At 45.0% G+C, this 23,170-nt stretch overlaps 1 protein-coding gene across 1 annotated transcript; it reads left to right on the forward strand.

Moving 5' to 3' along the window:
- The first annotated feature begins 7,597 nt into the window (after window positions 1-7,597).
- LOC109869272 (glutathione S-transferase Mu 3) lies at window positions 7,598-13,275 on the forward strand. The gene is made up of 8 exons (XM_020459284.2): window positions 7,598-7,814; window positions 8,356-8,431; window positions 8,518-8,582; window positions 8,668-8,749; window positions 8,962-9,059; window positions 12,199-12,294; window positions 12,433-12,543; window positions 12,747-13,275. The coding sequence occupies exons 1-8, from the start codon at window positions 7,779-7,781 to the stop codon at window positions 12,840-12,842; spliced, it is 660 nt and encodes a 219-aa protein (XP_020314873.1). The 5' UTR covers window positions 7,598-7,778; the 3' UTR covers window positions 12,843-13,275.
- The last annotated feature ends 9,895 nt before the right edge of the window (window positions 13,276-23,170 follow it).

The raw sequence follows: 23,170 nt of genomic DNA on the forward strand, positions 1-23,170 counted from the left end.
TAGAATAATAGTGAAGACATCAAAATTATGAAATAACACATATGGAATCATGTAGTAACCAAAAAAAGTGTTTAAACAAATCAAAATGTATTTTATATTTCAGATTCTTCAAAGTAGCCACACTTTGCCTTGATGACAGCTTTGCGCACTCTTGGCATTCTCTCAACCAGCTTCATGAGGTAGTCACCTGGAATGCATTTCAGTTAACAGGCGTGCATTGTTAGAAGTTAATTTAACCAAGAAGGAGAGTAACGGAGTGCTGCATCAAATGACCTGGAAAGAAAAGCAGCCAACAAGTGCTCAGCATATGTGGGAACTCCTTCAAGACTTTTGGAAAAGCATTCCGGGTGAAGCTGGTTGAGGGAATGCCAAGTGTGTGCAAAGCTGTCATCAAGGCAAAGGGTTTTATTTCCCGGGTGGGGGGGGGGGGTCCCTTCCCGACCTCTCTAGAGCTTAAACCCTGGTTACGGCCCTGGGAGGAGGAGCATGGAAGAGGAGGAGGAGCAGGGAAGAGGAGAGAGGAGGAGGAGCAGGGAAGAGGAGAGAGGAGGGGGAGCAGGGGAGAGGAGGAGGAGCAGGGAAGAGGAGAGAGGAGGAGGAGCAGGGAAGAGGAGAGAGGAGGGGGAGCAGGGGAGAGGAGGAGGAGCAGGGAAGAGTGGGAGGAAGAGGGAAGAGGAGGAGATCCAGGGAAGAGGAGGGAGGAGGAGGAGCAGGGAAGAGTGGGAGGAAGAGGAGGGAGGAGGAGGGAGGAGGAGGGAGGAGGTGGAGCAGGGAAGAGTGGGGGGAAGAGGAGGGAGGAGGAGGCACAGGGAAGAGGAAGGAGAAGCAGGGAGGAGGACAGACCTCAGTCCTGAGGAACCAAGACGGTTGCAAGAGACCCTATCATTCACAGAACAGAGTAGAGAATACAATTTTTTTTTTTTTTTTTTAAGGAAAATCTTTGCAGAGACTTTACTGGCAGATATGGTTTGATAGAAATAATTGTGTGGTGTGCGACATGGAAGAGATCTGGGCAATGCAATATTAGAGAACAAACCTATTCCTGTCTGTCAAAATGACCTGTTTTTGATTAGGATTGTTTTTACGCTATCTGATATTGTGACTTTCCATTGTATCTTTGATTTCATCATTCTTACTGTCAAACCTTTCTTTGTCACTGTGATTATAATTTCTGAATTTATTTATTTGCAAGTGAATATAGGCTACATATGATTTAGAATGTTAATGTCTGCCAGTATTTTAAAAAACAACTACATATTTCTGGCAATATTTCTTAAGCCTTTTATGGTTTTATTACTAGCCTGGTGAATTCCAGTCTTTTTGTGCTAACATTCCACTCACTCATTGCCACTTCTTGTCATACCAAACAACATGTACAAATGAGTGGAACGTTAGCACAAAACAGGTTCTGGATTTCAGGCTAGTTTTACATCAGGGTGGTGTGAAGACCTTTTACTGGAGCGGTTGCTGTGGTAACTCATCTTTCTCTCAGAGTCATCCTGACAATAGTCCTTCATTATAGTGACTGTATCATATCTCATCATGTCATTTCATTGCATTACAATGTCAACTCTCTATCTGATCTCGGATCAGTGTCCTGCATAGCCTACAATACAAAATAAAGCTCCAAGTTTGGAATCATCTACTAGATTGAGATACGGCATCACGTTTCATATCTGTTTTACAATCCATAATACCTGATAGATTTGTCTGTGTTTCCGTAAAACTTATGGACATGTCCCAAAATGAAGGGTGAACACACTCATCATAGTTTTGTATCAACAGTAGCTTCGTAATGGTCTCTTTTCAGACTTGCGTGCCCAAGGTAAACTAGCGTCACACCTCAGACTGTATGGATGACTGTTATCTGCATTTACTTTCCCAATAACTGTGGACTAAAAAGCCGTCTGACTTGGTTCAATATTTGTTGTTGATTTATAGTTGGTGTTTGTTTGTTTGTTTGTTTTATCTCGTAAATAAATTTCTCTAAGACACAGGAATTCATTGCAGTTGTTGAAGTGTGTGATTCATTTCGAAACTTCTATTCCATCAAATAAGCCTCGCGTAGCAAATGAGCAATTAAATTTTTTTTGTTGACCATACTGACCTACACTCTCTCATTGACCTCCATACAAAAATCCCTCACTTCGTGGTCTCATTTTTGTGGAAGTAAAGTCTCTCGCTTCGCCTCTTCCTCTCAGACTGTTTGAGGAAATTGTTATTTGTTTAACTAGGCAAGTCAGTTAAGAATAAATTCTTATTTACAATGACGGCCTAGGAACAGTGGGTTTACTGCCTTGTTCAGGGTCAGAAAGACAGATTTTTACCTTGTCAGCTCGGGGATTCAATCTAGAAACCTTTCAGTTACTGGCCAAACGCTCTCTAACCACTAGGCTTCCTGCCTCCCAATGACATCAAACGACACCAACTTTGACCCGTATGCTCCAAGTATGGGAAACTGCATCCTTGGAGTGTCTGAAAGTGGGCGTTGCACAAGAAGTTGGTGGCTCATCAGCGATGTGTGTATCAGTGGGTGTAACATCAGCTCTCCATTATTGGTTAGACTGGCCAAATCTGCTTAATTACCTGATATGCTTTCCATACACCCACTTCTGTTGATCCTCCCACTGCTGTTGACACGCCCACTTCTGTTGATCCTTCCACTGCTGTTGACACGCCCACTTCTGTTGATCCTCCCACTTCTGTTGACACGCCCACTTATGTTGATCCTCCCACTGCTGTTGACACGCCCACTTATGTTGATCCTCCGACTGCTGTTGACACGCCCACTTATATTGATCCTCCAACTGCTGTTGACACGCCTACTTCTGTTGATCCTCCCACTGCTTTTGACACGCCCACTTATGTTGATCCTCCCACTGCTGTTGACACGCCCACTTATGTTGATCCTCCTACTGCTGTTGACACGCCCACTTATGTTGATCCTTCCACTGATGTTAACACGCCCACTTCTGTTGATCCTCCCACTGCTGTTGACACGGCCACTTATGTTGATCCTCCCACTGCTGTTGACACGCCCACTTCTGTTGATCCTCCCACTGCTGTTGACACGCCCACTTATGTTGATCCTCCCACTGCTGTTGACACGCCCACTTATGTTGATCCTCCCACTGCTTTTGACACGCCCACTTCTGTTGATCCTCCCACTGCTGTTGACACGCCCACTTCTGTTGATCCTCCCACTGCTGTTGACACGCACACTTCTGTTGATCCTCCCACTGCTGTTGACACGCCCACTTATGTTGATTCTCCCACTGCTGTTGACACACCCACTTTCAGACACACTCCATGTATCGATTTATGTTTTTAATTGAACCTTTATTTAATTAGGCAAGTGAGTTAAGAACAAATTCTTAGTTAGAATGACGGCCTACCCTGGCCAAACTGTAACGCGGACGACGCTGGGTTATGGTATACAGTTACCCATAACACAGCACTGGGGACCTGAGGCTATATGGTAATGCCACATTATATCGAGGATTACTCTCAGATTAGCTTTTTTTAATTCATAGATTTTGCCTTGATTATGTCCAGTCAGCAGGTGCACTAGCATTCTGTATGTAAACAAGACAGCCAGGTGCTCTGAAGACAATAAACAGAAATGTACATGAATAAATACAACAATTACAAATTGTCAAAAAAAAATCCCAACTAAATAAAGACTTTAGAAATGTAGAAATACAACTGCAATAGGTAGTTTACATGTAGCCCTTGATCATCTCTGCATTCCATTACATCACACTTCTGTGGCCTCCAACTGCTCTTAAATGCAAGTAAAAACTAAATGTATGTTCTTCAACCGATCGCTGACCGCACCTGCCCGCCTGTCCGTCCAGCATCACCACTCTGGACGGTTCTGACTTAGAATATGTGGACGACTACAAATACCTAGGTGTCTGGTTAGACTGTAAACTCTCCTTCCAGACTCACATTAAACATCTTCAATCCCTTCACTCATGCTGCCAAACATACCCTCGTAAATCTGACCATTCTACCGATCCTCGACTTCGGCGATGTCATTTAGAAAATAGCCTCCAACACTCTACTCAACAAATTGGATGCAGTCTATCACACTGACGAACTGCAAAAATCTCTGAAGCTGGAGACTCTGAACCTGTACATAGCCTATCTGTTAATAGTCCATCCAATCTACCTCATCCCCATACTGTATTTATTTATTTATCTTACTCCTTTGCACCCCAGTATCTCTACTTGCACATTCATCTTCTGCACATTCTACCATTCCAGTGTTTAATTGCTATATTGTAATTACTTCGCCACAATGGCATATTTATTGCCTTACCTCTCTTATCCTACCTCATTTGTACATGCTGTATATAGACCTTTATACTGTATTATTGACTGTATGTTTGTTTATTCCATGTGTAACTCTGTGTTGTTGTATGTGTCGAACTGCCTTGCTTTATCTTGGCCAGGTCGCAGTTACAAATAAGAACTTGTTCTCAACTAGCCTACCTGGTAAAATAAAGGTGAAATTAAATTAAATTAAAAACACATAAGAGTCATTTGGACGAAGGTGTCTTCGGGAACGGGGGAGTTTTGTTTAAAGCCCCGGTGCTCGGTCTGGGAACAGGGGAGTTTTGTTTAAAGCCCCGGTGCTCGGTCTGGGAACGGGGGAGTTTTGTTTAAAGCCCCGGTGCTCGGTCTGGGAACGGGGGAGTTTTGTTTAAAACCCCGGTGCTCGGTCTGAGAACGGGGGAGTTTTGTTTACAGCCCCAGTGCTCAGTCTGGGAACGGGGGAGTTTTGTTTAAAACCCTGGTGCTCGATCTGGGAACAGGGGAGTTTTGTTTAAAGCCCCGGTGTTCGGTCTGGGAACAGGGGAGTTTTGTTTAAAGCCCCGGTGCTCGGTCTGGGAACGGGGGAGTTTTGTTTAAAGCCCCGGTGCTCGGTCTGGGAACGGGGGAGTTTTGTTTAAAGCCCCGGTGCTCGGACTGGGAACGGGGGAGTTTTGTTTAAAGCCCCGGTGCTCGGTCTGGGAACGGGGGAGTTTTGTTTAAAGCCCCGGTGCTCGGACTGGGAACGGGGGAGTTTTGTTTAAAGCCCCGGTGCTCGGACTGGGAAGGGGGGAGTTTTGTTTTAAGCCCCGGTGCTCGGTCTGGGAACGGGGGAGTTTTGTTTAAAGCCCCGGTGCTCGGACTGGGAACGGGGGAGTTTTGTTTAAAGCCCCGGTGCTCGGTCTGGGAACGGGGAGTTTTGTTTAAAGCCCCGGTGCTCGATCTGGGAACGGGGAAGTTTTGTTTAAAGCCCCGGTGCTCGGACTGGGAACGGGGGAGTTTTGTTTAAAGCCCCGGTGCTCGGTCTGGGAACGGGGAGTTTTGTTTAAAGCCCCGGTGCTCGGTCTGGGAACGGGGAGTTTTGTTTAAAGCCCCGGTGCTCGGTCTGGGAACGGGGGAGTTTTGTTTAAAGCCCCGGTGCTCGGTCTGGGAACGGGGGAGTTTTGTTTAAAGCCCCGGTGCTCGGTCTGGGAACGGGGGAGTTTTGTTTAAAGCCCCGGTGCTCGGTCTGGGAACGGGGGAGTTTTGTTTAAAGCCCCGGTGCTCGGTCTGGGAACGGGGGAGTTTTGTTTAAAGCCCCGGTGCTCGGTCTGGGAACGGGGGAGTTTTGTTTAAAGCCCCGGTGCTCGGTCTGGGAACGGGGGAGTTTTGTTTAAAGCCCCGGTGCTCGGTCTGGGAACGGGGAGTTTTGTTTAAAGCCCCGGTGCTCGGTCTGGGAACGGGGGAGTTTTGTTTAAAGCCCCGGTGCTCGGTCTGGGAACGGGGAGTTTTGTTTAAAGCCCCGGTGCTCGGTCTGGGAACGGGGAGTTTTGTTTAAAGCCCCGGTGCTTGGTCTGGGAACGGGGGAGTTTTGTTTAAAGCCCCGGTGCTCGGTCTGGGAACGGGGGAGTTTTGTTTAAAGCCCCGGTGCTCGGTCTGGGAACGGGGGAGTTTTGTTTAAAACCCCGGTGCTCGGTCTGGGAACGGGGAGTTTTGTTTAAAGCCCCGGTGCTCGGTCTGGGAACGGGGGAGTTTTGTTTAAAACCCCGGTGCTCGGTCTGGGAACGGGGGAGTTTTGTTTAAAACCCCGGTGCTCGGTCTGGGAACGGGGGAGTTTTGTTTAAAACCCCGGTGCTCGGTCTGGGAACGGGGGAGTTTTGTTTAAAGCCCCGGTGCTCGGTCTGGGAACGGGGGAGTTTTGTTTAAAACCCCGGTGCTCGGTCTGGGAACGGGGAGTTTTGTTTAAAGACCCGGTGCTCGGTCTGGGAACGGGGGAGTTTTGTTTAAAGCCCCGGTGCTCGGTCTGGGAACGGGGGAGTTTTGTTTAAAGCCCCGGTGCTCGGTCTGGACATTAACATGCAGCATAAGGACCTTATCTTCGATATTAGCGAGAAGACATTTTCAATTGATACACAGCTTTATAGGGTTTGGGTTATTGTTCCCACAATGCCATATCTCAATGTTACAGTGAATGTTTATGGAAGACAGACGGAAGACAGAGGGAACATCTGTGTGGAATGGAAGAATGGCCGCCAGAAATGTGATGTCACTGAAAAACACTGTCTTCTGCAACTGTGATAAAGCAGGTTAAAACAGTGTGCATTAAGTGTATATTTAGCTTTTATTATTATTATTTTTGATGTGATAGGAAAGTAAAGGGCTTTATGTTTCTAGAATCGTATCACAATTGAGAATGGATTCACGTTTAGATGGAGTATTTGGCTGTTTTGCCTGCCAGAGCCAGTCTACCTCTGAAAATAACATACAAGGTCCTTGAACCTTAAGGAGTAACGGTAGCCTGCCTACATGAACCTTTCGATTTACGTTCTCCTAGCAGCAGAATATTATGCCGGTAGCATCGCGGATTTTTCTTCTCAAAATAAGAGTCCCCCTGCAAAGACATGCTAAACTTCGGGAATATCTATATATTTTTTTCAGCAGTAGTCCATGACAACTGTTTTTCACAGCATTGTAACCACCTCAGAAAATACTGGAATGTTGAAAGCTATTGTGTAGGCTATATTTAAAGAAATACACTTTTAATAAAATGCAAAATATATCAAATTGGAATGACTCAATAGTCTGCAGAACTTAAATGTGTGTCTTTTGCTGGGCAACAGGGTTTAATACAGAGTACTGGTGAGTCCTTACTCCACCAATACATTTGGGATGGTTATTGACTTGTAGAGAGAAAACTGTTATTTCTAACTGTCTCAGCTAAAGTGGGGTGGGAAAGACTCAGTAGGGTCTCTACTAACCAAATATGTGTAGTTTTGGAGGGGGACTGTGTTGTACATATCCAGCAACACTTCGTTTTCTACCCCCTTTCAAAATACAGTAATAGACTGTACATGGGATACAAAAACCAGCAGCATGCCGTGCAACCCAGCACCCTTCCTAATTGCTTAGTAGACACCCTGTTGTGTATTTTCTCTCTACAGAACAATATTCTCAACATACCAGTGTCGACGTTGTATTTTTTCATTGTTGGAAGCTTATTTACATTTGTTATTTGTTGTTTTTATTTGTTTTGAAATGCGAGCTTTTATTTATGAAGGTTAATATTACCATACAATAGTGACGTCATAGTTTGTGCTGCTGGCAGAACAGCAGTAATTTTTTCTCATTCCACACAGTGAAGGTTCGCGTATAAAGCCTCGACAGGCAGCTGCAGAGGATTCATTTTAACGCCGTTGTTCGTCTGTGTTTGCAATAAACTCGGTGCTGTAGTCTGTGCTACCTTGTTCGTGAAAGGGTACAACATGGCAATGAAATTGGCTTATTGGGATATTCGCGGGGTAAGGAATCAAATTATTTGTTTTTCTGCACGCAGTTGCACAGTTGGTATGAACAGCGGTTTCCCATTCATTTGTGTGCCTGCGGTGGTAGGTTATAGTAACGGTACTTTGTTTCCAATATTCGGGCGTGATTTCAAGCTGTTCATAATAGTTGGATACAATTATTGTCATGCAGTCTAATTGTTTGAATCGATCAATTTCTATTGTGTTATACATTTCAAAGACCGGAAGAGAAATGTGTGTTACGTAACTATAAATTGCCGACTTGCAACACGAGTTTACTTTGTTAGAAATTGCTTGCCAGAGGGGGGAAAAAAATTGTCAGTTAATCTGAAATGTGTTTTAAACGTAATCGCCACGCGTCAATATATCAGATTGTCAATATGAAATATTTTAGATTTAGCACACACACACACACCTGCTATTTTAAATGTTCATAGTATGTATGATATAGTATCCATGATATTTATTTTTATTTCACCTTTTATTTATGAGGACCTCTGGCAGAAAAGTTTACGTGCCATATTTTCTTTCTAAATAGCTTGCTCAGCCCATTCGTCTGCTCCTGGAGTACACTGACACTAAATATGAGGACAAATTCTACACCTGCGGAGAAGGTACATTTTTTTAATTTGTTGAATACTCCTAAAGGGAAGAATATAAAGTTGAGAACATTCAAGCTCTAACTTTCTGTCTCCTGTAGCCCCAAACTATGACAAAAGTTGCTGGTTTGATGAGAAGCACAAACTGGGCATGGACTTCCCCAACGTAAGTAACCTACGTATAATATGCTGAACACACACAGACCCGCTGCTACCATACCACCTGTGACTGTTGCTGTGTTTTCCCCTAGCTGCCCTATCTGGAGGACGGAGACAGGAAGATTGTCCAGAGCAATGCCATCATGAGATACATCGCACGCAAGCACAACCTCTGTACTGTGTGATAAACTGCAATCAGGCCATTCAGGGTGGCATTATTGATGTAGTTCTACAACACAGTACTTTACACACACACACACACACACACACACACACACACACACAGCTAAGCTATGACTAGACCACGGAGTTGCCATATATCTATTCTGTAAGTTTTTAGTTGAGAATATAAATGTTCTATTGTCTTCTCTTTGTAATTTTTGTAGGTGGAGAGAGTGACGACGAGAAGGTTCGTGTGGACATTCTTGAGAATCAGGCGATGGACTTCCGGAACGGCTTTGTGACTCTGTGCTACGCAGACTTTGTAAGTGACAACCTTAGACTGGCTTCTTGAATATCATTCCGAAGACTCGCTTGATAATTGGCAACCAATAGACTTTGTAAGTCACAGCCTTCGACATTGACCCATCACTCAAGACTTATTTCAACTCACTTTCTAAATTAAACTTTTCATCATTATGGAATTTTAGTTTGCACTTACCACTGCCTTAAAATATATATATATATATATATATATATATATATATATATATATTAGTACCAGTCACGTTTGGACACCTACTCATTCAAGGGTTTTTATTTGGACTATTTTCTACATTATAGAATAATAGTGAAGACATCAACTGAAATAACACATGGAATCATGTAGGAACCAAAACCGTGTTAAACAAGTTGCAGCTTTACACACTCTTGGCATTCTCTCAACCAGTTTCATGAGGTAGTCACCCGGAATGCATTTCAATTAACAGGTGTGCCTTGTTAAAAGTTAATTTGTGGAATTTCTTTCCTCCTTAATGCATTTGAGCCAATCAGTTGTGTTGTGACAAGGTAGGCGTGGTCTACAGAAGAGAGCCCTATTTGGTAAAAGACCAAGTCCATATTATGACGAGAACAGCTCAAATAGAAAGAGAAACGACAGTCCATCATTACTTTAAGACATGAAGGTCTTAAAGAACTTAAAGTTTCTTCATGTGAAGTTGCTAAAACCATCAAGCACTACGATGAAACTGGCTCTCGTGCGGACCGCCACAGGGAAGGATAAGGTCATTAGAGTCACAAGCCTCAGAAAAGCAGCCCAAGTAAACGCTTCAGAGTTCAGATAACAGACACATCTCAACATCAACTGTTCAGAGGAAACTGTCCTCTGGCCTCATGATGAGTCCAAATTTGAGAACGTTGGTTCCAACCGCCTTGTCTTTGTGAGACGCAGAGTAGATGAACGGCTCTCCGCATGTTTGGTTCCCACCGTGAAGCACGGAGGTGTGGAGGTAAAGCTGGTTGAGACTTTTAAGAGTGCCTTTACAGCTTTGCAAGATATATTTCGATGTAACACTTTTTTTTGGTTACTACATGATTCCATATGTGTCATTTCATAGTTTTGTCTTCACTATTCCTCAATGTAAAAATAAAAAAAACCTTGAATGAGTAGGTGTCAACCTTTTGACGAGTCCTATCTATAAGTACCAAAGACTGACACTGCCAATGTAACAGGGTTAGATGCAGTCCCGAGGGCTTGGTGTGGGACGCAGCGTCCGCGGGGGGGGCTTGGTGTGGGACGCAGCGTCCGCGGGGGGGGCTTGGTGTGGGACGCAGCGTCCGCGGGGGGGGGCTTGGTGTTTGACGCAGCGTCCGCGGGGGGGGGCTTGGTGTGGGACGCAGCGTCCGCGGAGGGGGGCTTGGTGTGGGACGCAGCGTCCGCGGAGGGGGGCTTGGTGTGGGACGCAGCGTCCGCGGGGGGGGCTTGGTGTGGGACGCAGCGTCCGCGGGGGGGGGGCTTGGTGTGGGACGCAGCGTCCGCGGGGGGGGGGCTTGGTGTGGGACGCAGCGTCCGCGGGGGGGGGGCTTGGTGTGGGACGCAGCGTCCGCGGGGGGGGGCTTGGTGTGGGACGCAGCGTCCGCGGGGGGGGGCTTGGTGTGGGACGCAGCGTCCGCGGGGGGGGCTTGGTGTGGGACGCAGCGTCCGCGGGGGGGGGCTTGGTGTGGGACGCAGCGTCCGCGGGGGGGGGGCTTGGTGTGGGACGCAGCGTCCGCGGGGGGGGGGCTTGGTGTGGGACGCAGCGTCCGCGGGGGGGGGGGCTTGGTGTGGGACGCAGCGTCCGCGGGGGGGGGCTTGGTGTGGGACGCAGCGTCCGCGGGGGGGGGCTTGGTGTGGGACGCAGCGTCCGCGGGGGGGGGCTTGGTGTGGGACGCAGCGTCCGCGGGGGGGGGCTTGGTGTGGGACGCAGCGTCCGCGGGGGGGGGCTTGGTGTGGGACGCAGCGTCCGCGGGGGGGGGCTTGGTGTGGGACGCAGCGTCCGCGGGGGGGGGCTTGGTGTGGGACGCAGCGTCCGCGGGGGGGGGCTTGGTGTGGGACGCAGCCTCAAGAGGAGAGATGGAGAGACGACAGAGTAAACTATAAAAACAGATGTGGCTGAGTGGCATTAAAATATATTGCATATGATATAGATGGGGTAGTGTTCAGTCATTTTTGTAATCAGTGTTCATAAACTCCAATTATCTTTATCTGTCTGATACCCAGAGGTTATAAAGTTCTGGTCTTCAATAAAACAGACAGAATTCCCAGCTCACAATTGATCAGATCCAGATTTATTTGCGAGAGCTCTCAAGGTTTTCACAAAGACATTCCTTTTATACCATCCTAACCTACGCACATACTTACACACCAACACAGGGATTTTTCTCATGAGTCTCACCACAGTTTATAACCACTCAGCTGACAGTTCCAGGCTCCCCCAGACACCAGAGCTCTGGAGGGGCTCTCCTTGTCCTATTATCTCAACAGATTTACAGCCAGGCCTGTTCAAACAGGTTAATGCCCCTCTCCGTTCTCCTTCGACCCCCACATACATTCCTTTCTTCCTAGGTACATGCCATATAACCCCTTCCTAATGAACACACCTCATTTAGTCATTATTCATTAAAAAAAATCCCATAACAGTTAACTGACAATGTCGCAGACAATGCGCACGCTTCAATGGGGCAGAAGTTTGTGTTGTGATTCTGGATGGCCACCAAGAATGAGAAGAAACTGCCGTGTGGGGTATTGTGGCTCTTTTTGGGGAGTTTTTTTGTTTTGAGTGACTTCATGTCCATGCTACTGTGGCAAATTCACTAGCTAGCTAACCAACAACTGGTAACCATGTATTTGAGACAAGGGTCAACAGTCTAAACCAACCCAGTCTTTTTTTTGCCCCATAGTTTCACACGTGTCTGTTTTGTTTAAACAACCAACCCGTCTATGGATCTCTCGTGATTATGGATTTTTCTGTTTCGCTGTGATCTGGGTTTGCAGCCCGCTATAAGGACCTCGTGCTACTCACCCGATTTTTCCATAGCAGTACAATACCTTCCTATGTTCTAGTTTTCATTCCCCAAGACACATCTTGATACTGAGTGACCCTAGATCGTTTGGAGTATAAGTCCCCGCCTGTATTCTCCCTCAGGACAAGATGAAGCCAGGCTACACAGAGAGACTGCCCGGAACACTGAAGCAGTTCTCAGAGTTCCTAGGAACCAGGAAGTGGTTTGCTGGTGACAAGGTATGATGCACTTCTATTGGCTAGTCACTGCACTGTTAAGTAGTGCCACACGTAACGCACCAATGGTGCCGGCCAGGATAAAATACTCACCACCTCTCTGGAGAATTAATAATTGCTCTGTTGCTCCCCCTCAACTAGATCACCTTTGTGGACTTCATCATGTATGAGCTTTTGGATCAACATATAATGTTTGACTCCAAGTGCCTGGACGACTTCAAGAACCTACAGGAACTTGTAGACCGCTTCGAGGTCAGGATTGTCATTTTGTATATTGGGGATTATTATGATTCCCTCTGCTGTTTTTATATTAAAGCCCATTGTAACTGAAAGGGTTCCCTTTTCAATTTGAAGGATAAAAAAATGTTATCTACACAGAATAAGATGATACCCGTCGGTTTTAAACTTTAGTTGTTGACTCCATTGACTTGACGCTGTATTGTCTTTCTCAACAGGCTCTGGAGAAGATTGCAGCCTACATGAAGTCAAGCCTCTTCATAAAGACTCCTGTCAATAACAAGATGGCCAAGTGGGGCAACAAGAAAGAGTAAAGAAACCAATGACTGGAAAAACATCAATCGTATGATTTTAGATATTAAGAGAGTTAGTTCTGCACCCACTGGGGTCATGGGACCTGATAAGACATCTAGGAGTCTGCTGAATGAACCATTTGATAGAGTAGCTAGTCTAAGGTTTTTACACAGGCAGCCCAAATATGTTCTTTAATCAATTAATTTAATTTTAGTGGCAAAATATCAGAATCTGGCTGCCTGTGGTTGAGTATTGGCATGGAGGAAAATGTATAATCTTTGGAATTGAGTGAGCAACTAATGTTAGATGTTTGAATGGCTAAAAGAATTTACTGTCCTGACTTATGATTTTTGTTTTATACCTTTTTGTTTTTTTGGGAAACTTAAAGCAGAAATGTTTTTTAAAGTGATAATTAGAACCTTGAGTTAATAAAAAAAAAAAAAAGATTTCATTCAATGTCAGTGTCATCACTTTATTTTCAGGATAATGTTACCCGAATATGCAAAGGATATTGTTTTTAAGGATGAGTACAATACATTCGTTCAAATGCAAAAGGGAAACTATTGCATATCTGTCCACTGTGTAAACATTGAGGACACTTTGAAGCTTGTCTTTTTCTTTTTTTTTTTCCTTGATTCTTGCAAATGTGGATATTCAGAATTACTGAAATAAACTTTACCATCTAGCATGGGCTCACAAGTGGCTAGGAGTACTAACAAAGGAGTTCTCTATTTGGCTACTCCATTTATTTTGCTTAGTCATCACTCCAGTCTACGGACTGCACTGACGTCTATGAGTGTACACCATTATAAGGTTTAAATGGTTCTCCCTCCGTAGACTCTTGGTTCTTTATGACTAGTCAGTCTGACGACCATTATAAGGGCCATAGCTGTTGGATTCACTGGCAAGCTGCAAACGAAGACTGGGACCGGCTGTCATTATCTCCCTCACAGATGTATTTTGTTTATCTTGAATTTGTCAGAAGTAGAAATGACCCGAAACACACCCAAACCCTTAGATAAATATAGCTTGCTTGATCCGTGTTGTACAGTTTTACTATGTGTGGGCCTGTATGCTATGGAGGACTTGATGGCCTGCAGCTGAACGAACACTTCTGGACACATCGTCCTCATCTCCGGTCATCCCTGGGAGGAGAGTACTGTTCAGCACGGCCAGGCTACGAACCGCACCGTTCAGCACGGCCAGGCTACGAACAGTTCTGACAACATAGAGCCATTATATAAAGCCGTCATAAACACATCCAACATGTCATCTCTGGTCATCCATAGCAATAGACAACATTACAGGTTATTTAGGAGTGCTCCTCTACCTCTGGTCTATAGACTTGTTCTAGTCCATGTCCCTGCTTCTTGAGACTAGTTTTAATGTAAGCAGTCCTCCCAAGGAGAAAACGCCATACCTTGCTGCTCCCTCATTCGTCAGTTGCTTGCCTGTCTGTGGTTAAAAAGAGTGCATGTGATGTCTTATATTTTGGAGAAGGACTTGTACTCCAGCCATGCTTTACCATCTGGAGATCTGAACTGGTGGGAATCACACCTCCTCAGCCCTCATCCCAGAGTTCCCTTCCATCCAGACTCTCCAGAACATTCTTGGCAACATGACCCTCCTCACCACGTTCATTACGGACTCTCCACCACTGCCCCTGACTTGTCCATTACCTAGAAGAAGAAGAAAATAAAACATACACTCTTTCTTTGACAGACTGACCAGGTGAATGCTATGATACCTTATTGATGTTGCTTGGCAGTCCGACGGACAAATCTGGGTTTGGCGGATGCCAGGAGAATACATAGCGCTAACTGTAAAGTTTGGTGGAGGGGGAATAATGGTCTGGGGCTGTTTTTCATGGTTCAAGCTAGGCCCCTTAGTTCCAGTGAAGGGAGATCTTAACGCTACAGCAAACAATGACATTGTAGACGATTCTGTGCTCACAATCTTGTGGCAACAGTTTGGGGAAGGCCCTTTCCTGTTTCAGGATGACAATGCCCCCGTGCACAAAGCGAGGTCCATAGAGAAATGGTTTGTCAAGATCAGTGTGGAATAAATTCATTGGCCTGCACAGAGCCCTGACCTTAACCCCATCGAACACCTTATGAACACTGACTGCGAGCCAGGCCTCATCAACCCAACATCAGTACCCGACCTCACTAATGCTCCTGTGGCTGAATGGAAGCAAGTCCCCGCAGCAATGTTCCAACATCTAGTGGAAAGTCTTCCCAGAAGAGTGGAGGCTGTTATCGCAGCAATGTTCCAACATCTAGTGGAAAGCCTTCCCAGAAGACGGGAGGCTGTTATAGCAGCAATGTTCCCACATCTAGTGGAAAGCCTTCCCAGAAGACTGGAGGCTGTTATAGCAGCAATGTTCCAACATCTAGTGGAAAGCCTTCCCAGAAGACTGGAGGCTGTTATAGCAGCAATGTTCCAACATCTAGTGGAAAGCCTTCCCAGAAGACTGGAGGCTGTTATAGCAGCAATGTTCCAACATCTAGTGGAAAAGCCTTCCCAGAAAATCCACTTCAATCCGTGTAAATGAAGGAGTGGAGACAGGCTAAAGAGGGATTTTTAAACATTGAGACGATTGAGACATGGATTGTGTGTGTGCCATTCAGAGGGTGAATGGACAAGACCAAACATTGAACAAGGTATGGTAGTAGATGCCTGGAGAACCTGTTTGGGTGTGTCAAGCACTGCAATGCTGCTGGGCTTTTCACGCTCAACAGTTTCACCTGAATACACATACCAAACATGACTATAATGCATTTTTCTCTTCTATTGACCACTAAGAGTTTATTTTTCACTAATTGCAGCAGCCATAACCTAATCCTACATGATGACTGTCCTCTGGCCAGCTATGTCTGTCAGCAAGATACTTCTTTTCACTGACATATTTTTCTAGTATTGAAAACCACCCATCAATTTTGTTGTTTTGATTCTGGTTTGGATTGGACATTCACTGCTATGACTGTTCCCCTGGACCACCTCTCCCTTCATAATGCTCAGCTCCTGGTGGTTCAACCCCAACCCACCTGTACCACTTCTCCCTTCATAATGCTCAGCTCCAGGTGGTTCAACCCCAACCCACCTAGACCACCTCTCCCTTCATAGTGCTCAGCTCCTGGTGGTTCAACCCCAACCCACCTCTCTCTTCATAATGCTCAGCTCCTGGTGGTTCAAACCCAACCCACCTGTACCACCTCTCTCTTCATAATGCTCAGCTCCTGGTGGTTCAACCCCAACCCACCTGTACCACCTATCTCTTCATAATGCTCAGCTCCTGGTGGTTCAACCCCAACCCACCTTTACCACCTCTCTCTTCATAATGCTCAGCTCCTGGTGGTTCAACCCCAACCCACCTGGACCACCTCTCTCTTCATAATGCTCAGCTCCTGGTGGTTCAACCCTAACCCACCTGGACTACCTCTCCCTTCATAATGCTCAGCTCCTGGTGGTTCAACCCCAACCCACCTGGACCACCTCTCTCTTCATAATGCTCAGCTCCGGGTGGTTCAACCCCAACCCACCTCTCTCTTCATAATGCTCAGCTCCTGGTGGTTCAACCCCAACCCACCTGGACCACCTATCTCTTCATAATGCTCAGCTCCTGGTGGTTCAACCCTAACCCGCCTATCTCTTCATAATGCTCAGCTCCTGGTGGTTCAACCCCAACCCACCTTTACCACCTCTCTCTTCATAATGCTCAGCTCCTGGTGGTTCAACCCCAACCCACCTTTACCACCTCTCTCTTCATAATGCTCAGCTCCTGGTGGTTCAACCCCAACCCACCTGGACCACCTCTCTCTTCATAATGCTCAGCTCCGGGTGGTTCAACCCCAACCCACCTCTCTCTTCATAATGCTCAGCTCCTGGTGGTTCAACCCCAACCCACCTGGACCACCTATCTCTTCATAATGCTCAGCTCCTGGTGGTTCAACCCTAACCCGCCTATCTCTTCATAATGCTCAGCTCCTGGTGGTTCAACCCCAACCCACCTTTACCACCTCTCTCTTCATAATGCTCAGCTCCTGGTGGTTCAACCCCAACCCACCTGACCACCTCTCCCTTCACAATGCTCAGCTACGGGTGGTTCAACCCCAACCCACCTAGACCACCTCTCCCTTCATAATGCTCAGCTCCTGGTGGTTCAACCCCAACCCACCTGGACCACCTCTCCCTTCATAATGCTCAGCTCCTGGTGGTTCAACCCCAACCCACCTCTCTCTTCATAATGCTCAGCTCCTGGTGGTTCAACCCCAACCCACCTCTCCCTTCATAATGCTCAGCTCCTGGTGGTTCCTGGCCATGAAGTCATAGATCACATGCATCCTCACTGGGGCAGGAAAGGAGATAAACAATGCTATAGCAATGTAGTAACAATGCAATATCAATGCAAATTAGACAGAGAAACACAATGTAGTAGATATGTAATGGCAATAGAATAGTTATATAATTACAATGTTATAACTATTTAATATCAATAGTATAGCTATATAATTACAATGTTATAACTATGTAATAGCTACATAATTAATGTTATAACTATGTAATAGCAATAGTATAGCTATATAATTACAATGTTATAACTATGTAATAGCAATATAATTACAATGTTATAACTATGTAATAGCCATTGAACAGCTATATAATGAATATGTTATAACAATGCAAAGGGCCTCTAAGAAAATGTGATACAGTACAATGATGTTACACACATTGAATTACTGAGGATATCAGTGGTGACCCGTTAGTCAGGGCAGGCGAGCCACACCTGTTTAGCTAAAATATATATATATGTACAGTACCAGTCAAAAGTTTGGAAACACCATCTCATTCAAGTTTTTTTTTACTATCTTCTACATTGTAGAATAATAGTGAAGACATAAAAACTATGAAATAGCACTTATGGAATCATGTAGTAACCAAAAAAGTGTTAAACAAATCAAAATATATTTAGGATTTAGATTCTTCAAAGTAGCCACCCTTTGCCTTGATGAGAGCTTTGCACACTCTTGGAAGTCTCTCAACCAGCATTGTGAGGAATGCTTTTCCAACAGTCTTGAAGGAGATCCCACATATGCTGTGCACTTGTTGACTGGTTTTCCTTCTCTCTGCGGTCCAACTCATCCCAAACCATCTCAATTGGATTGAGGCCGGGTGATTGTGGAGGCCAGGTCATCTGATGCAGCACTCCATCACTCTCCTTCTTGGTCAAATAGCCTTTACACTGCCTGGAGGTGTGTTGGGTCAAATGATAGTCCCACTAAGCACAAACCAGAGGGGATGAGGTGTCGCTGCAGAATGCTGTGGTAGCCATGCTGGTTAAGTGTGTCTGGAATTATAAATAAATCACCAACAGTGTCACCAGAAAAGCACCCCCACATCATCACCTCCTCCTCCATGCTTCACGGTGGGAACCATACATGCGGAGGTCATCAGTTCACCTACTCTGTGTATCACAAAGACACGGCGGGTGGATCAAAAATCTGGATTCATCAGACAGATTTTCACCGCTCTAATGTCCATTACTTGAGTTTCTTGGCCCAAGCAAGTCTCTTATTATTGGTGTCCTTTAGTAGTGGTTTCGTTGCAGGAATTCAACCATAAAGGCCTGATTCACACAGTCTCCTCTGAACAGTTGATGTTGAGATGTGTCTGTTACTTGAACTCTGTGAATAATTTATTTTGGCTGCAATTTCTGAGGCTGGGAACTCTAATGAACTTATCCTCTGCAGCAGAGGTAACTCTGGGTCTTCCTTTTCTGTGATGGTCCTCATGAGAGCCAGATTCATCATAGAGCTTAATGGTTTTTGTGATTGCACTTGAAGAAACTTTCAAAGTTCTTGACATTTTCCGGATTAACTGACCTTCATGTCTTAAAGTAATGATTGACTGTCATTTCTCTTTGCTTATTTGAGCTGTTCTTGCCATAATATGGACTTGGTCTTTAACCAAATAGGGCTATCTTCTGTTTACCACCCCTCCGTTGTCACAACACAACTGATTGGCTCAAACGCATTAAAGAAAGAAATTCCACAAATGACATTTTAACAAGGCACACCTGCTGATTGAAATGCATTCCAGGTGACTACCTCATGAACCTGGTTGAGAGAATGCCAAGAGTGTGCAAAGCTGTCATCAAGTCAAAGGGTGGCTACTTTGAAGAATCTCAAATATAAAATACATTTTGACTTGTTTTACACTTTTTTGATTACAACATGATTCCATATGTGTGATTTCATAGTTTTGATGTCGTCACTATTATTCAACAATGTAGGAAACAGTAAAAAAAAAAAAAAGAAAAAGAAAAAAAACATTTAACAAGTAGGTGTGTCCAAACGTTTGACTGGTACTCAGTGGTGGAAAAAGTACCCAATTGTCATACTTGAGATAAAGTATAGAAAGTTAGTCATGTAATAGGTGCGTGTTGGTGGCAGGGAAGTCAGGCGCAGGAGAACGAACTTGGTATAAACGGAGTTGTTTAATAAAATCTGTTACAACTCCAAAAACCAAAATGTACAAAATAAGAATAGTGTGTACAAAACCCGTCGCACACCAACATGATACATGCACAATCACATAACAAACAAACAATCTCCGACAAGGACATGAGGTCGGAAACAGAGGGTTAAATACACAACATATTATTGATGGGATTGGAACCAGGTGTGAAGGAAGACAAGACAAAACCAATGGAAAATGAAAAATGGATCATTGATGGCTAGAAGGCCAGTGACTTCGACCGCCGAACAAGGAGAGGGACCGAGCACCGCCCGAACAAGGAGAGGGACCGAACACCGCCCGAACAAGGAGAGGGACCGAGCACCGCCCGAACAAGGAGAGGGGCCGAACACCGCCCGAACAAGGAGAGGGGCCGAACACCGCCCGAACAAGGAGAGGGACCGAGCACCGCCCGAACAAGGAGAGGGACCGAACACCGCCCGAACAAGGAGAGGGACCGAACACCGCCCGAACAAGGAGAGGGACCGAGCACCGCCCGAACAAGGAGAGGGACCGAACACCGCCCGAACAAGGAGAGGGGCCGAACAAGGAGAGGGACCGAACACCGCCCGAACAAGGAGAGGGGCCGAACAAGGAGAGGGACCGAACACCGCCCGAACAAGGAGAGGGGCCGAACAAGGAGAGGGGCCGAACACCGCCCGAACAAGGAGAGGGGCCGAACACCGCCCGAACAAGGAGAGGGACCGAACACCGCCCGAACAAGGAGAGGGACCGAACACCGCCCGAACAAGGAGAGGGACCGAACAAGGAGAGGGACCGAACAAGGAGAGGGGCCGAACACCGCCCGAACAAGGAGAGGGGCCGAACACCGCCCGAACAAGGAGAGGGACCGAACAAGGAGAGGGGCCGAACACCGCCCGAACAAGGAGAGGGACCAAACAAGTCGTGACAACTCAAGTAAAAGTGAAAGTCAGCCAGTAAAATACTACTTGAGTAAAAGTCTAAAAGTATTTGGTTGTAAATATATATATAAGTATCAAAAGTAAATGTAATTGCTAGAATATACTTATGTATCAAAAGTAAGTTATTTTGGGTACTTTTGTGTACTTTTTCACTCCCCTTTACTTGTGATCGAGTATTCAGTATTAAAAGCTGAGACAACCATTATAATTCCAGACTTTATTCAGTATATGACTTACTAGTAAAAGGAAACCAAGAGGGAACAAGTTGTTACACAAACACTTGGCATCAATCAGACACTGGTTAATCACTACCAATGTGTTTGTCCATCTCTATAAATCACTTGCCATCTTCTCTGTTCACACACCAGTTCAAATCCAACACAATAGGTGAAGGACTAAGTGTTTAAGGTGAAATAGTTCACATAAGATAATGTTGACAAGAAAGTAAATCATCAGTGAAGTAATGTATGAATTGTGAAGTGATTGAGTGTCATTATTTATAGTAGGCCTATGAATCAAATGAATATTTCAGGTTTAAAAAGTGTTGGTTCCATGTTTTATGAGCTAAAATGAAAGCTCCTAGAAATGTTTCATTACGCACAAAAAAAAGCTTATTTCTCTCAAATAATTGTGGGAATTTAGCAGTATGTCGAAACCGGCCTCACATCCGCATACCACGTGTAACCACGCCAGCCCAGGACCTCCCACATCCTGCTTCTTCACCTCAGACCACGTGTAACCACGCCAGCCCAGGACCTTCCACATCCTGCTTCTTCACCTCAGACCACGTGTAACCACACCAGCCCAGGACCTTCCACATCCTGCTTCTTCACCTCAGACCACGTGTAACCACGCCAGCCCAGGACCTTCCACATCCTGCTTCTTCACCTCAGACCACGTGTAACCACGCCAGCCCAGGACCTCCCACATCCTGCTTCTTCACTTGCGGGATCGTCTGAGACCAATCACCTAGAAGCCGATGAAACTGTCAGAAACCTCTTCAGGGAAGCTTATCTGCGTGCTCGTCGTCCTCACCAGGGTATTGGCCTGACTGCAGTCCGGGCGTCGTAACCGACCTCAGTGGGAAAATGCTCTTCTTCAATGGCCACTGGAGAAGTGTGCTCTTCACAGATTAATCCTGGTTTTTACTGTACCAGGTAGATGACGTGTATTGGTGTCATATCAACATCAGACAACTGCCTTGGTAGGAACTAATGGGGATCCATAATAGACCCCAGGACGAGTAGCTGCTGCCTTGGTGGGAACTAATGAGGAATTATAATAAACCCCAGGAAGAGTAGCTGCTGCCTTGGTAGGAACTAATAATAAACCCCAGGAAGAGTAGCTGCTGCCTTGGCAGGAACTAACAGGGATCCATAATAAACCCCAGGAAGAGTAGCTGCTGCCTTGGCAGGAACTAAATGGGGATCCATAATAAATACGAATACATATCGTTTCACTTAAAACTACCAGCAAACACTACAAAGCTCATACTATTATTTTATGGTCTATCCCTCAGACATTACAGTATCTTATGCCTTAAATCATGAAGTCCATTATTACCTGTGAAAATAGCCTTTGTCCTATTCACTGGTTCATGATCAACCTGCTCATATTTCACTGTTGGCATACAATGTTTAAGGCAAAGCATCCCCAAACCCATAGGCAGGTAAAAAGCACAAATATAACAATCTTGACTTCCTGCTTGGAAACATCAGTCAAAGTCAACCTGAGTAGTAGGGTGTATTCAGTAAGGCGAAAATCTTATAAAATATATTAATTTCACAATAATAACATAGTACATGTTGAAAACATTCTCAATCTGTGGTTAAACCTCGAGTGTAGGGGGCAGTATTTTGATATTGGGATGAAAAACATAACAAAATGAAACTGCCTATTTCGCAGGCCCAGAATATGCATATAATTATCAGATTAGGCTAGAAAACACTAAAGTTTCCAAAGCTGTCAATATATTGTCTGTGAGTATAACAGAACTGATATTACAGGTGAAAACCTGAGGAAAATCCAACCAGGAAGTACTGTTTTTCCTGAAACCTCTGTTCCTGCATGCCTTCCCTCCATTTAAAGGGATATCAACCAGATTCCTTTCTCTATAGCTTCCACATGGTGTGAACAGTCTTTAGACTTCGTTTCAGGCTTTTATTCAGAAAAATGAGCGAGAATGATCACATCGCGTCAGTGCATAGCTACGTGTCCCTAGTTTTGCATGCGCAACAGCTTGGAGTAGACATTTTCTCTCGCACTCCTATTGAAAAAGCTACGGTCCGGTTGAAATATTATCGATTATTGTAAAATCAACCTGAGGATCGATTATAAAAAAAACATTTGACATGTTTCTATGAACTTTACGGATACTATTTGGAATTTGTCTGCCCCGTCGTGACCGTGGATTTCTGAACAAAACGCGCCAACCAAATGGAGGTATTTTGGATATAAAAATAATCTTTATGGAACAAAAGGAACATTTAATTGTGTAACTGGGAGTCTCGTGAGTGCAAACATCCGAAGATCAAAAGGTAAGCAATCCATTTGATTGCTTTTCTGACCAATCTACTTTGCTGCTAGCTGTTTGTAATGTAGTCTGCTGAGAGAGATGTCCTAACATAAACGCTTGGATAGCTTTTGCTGTAAAGCTTTTTTGAAATCTGACACACCAGGTGGATTAACAACAAGCTAAACTGTGTTCTGCTATATTGCACTTGTGATTTCATGAAAATTTAATATTTTTAGTAATTTAATTTGACGCTCTGCAATTCAGCAGACGTTGACAAAAATGATCCAGCTAACGGGATGGGTACGTCAAGAACACCAAACTAGAACCGAATAAAATGACTTATTTTATGATCAGTTGACATGTACAGTATATACACACACACGGACAGACCATA

The sequence above is a fragment of the Oncorhynchus kisutch genome, linkage group LG24 (genome assembly GCF_002021735.2).
Source record: "Oncorhynchus kisutch isolate 150728-3 linkage group LG24, Okis_V2, whole genome shotgun sequence".
In the NCBI taxonomy this organism is placed as follows: Eukaryota; Metazoa; Chordata; class Actinopteri; order Salmoniformes; family Salmonidae; genus Oncorhynchus; species Oncorhynchus kisutch.

Bases quoted from the DNA above. Each gene is read 5' to 3' on its own strand.
- LOC109869272 (XM_020459284.2), top strand. From the start codon at position 7,779: ATGGCAATGAAATTGGCTTATTGGGATATTCGCGGG. The intron at 7,815-8,355 runs GTAAGGAATCAA...CTTTCTAAATAG, and splicing joins CTTATTGGGATATTCGCGGG to CTTGCTCAGCCCATTCGTCT. The intron at 8,432-8,517 runs GTACATTTTTTT...TGTCTCCTGTAG, and splicing joins ATTCTACACCTGCGGAGAAG to CCCCAAACTATGACAAAAGT.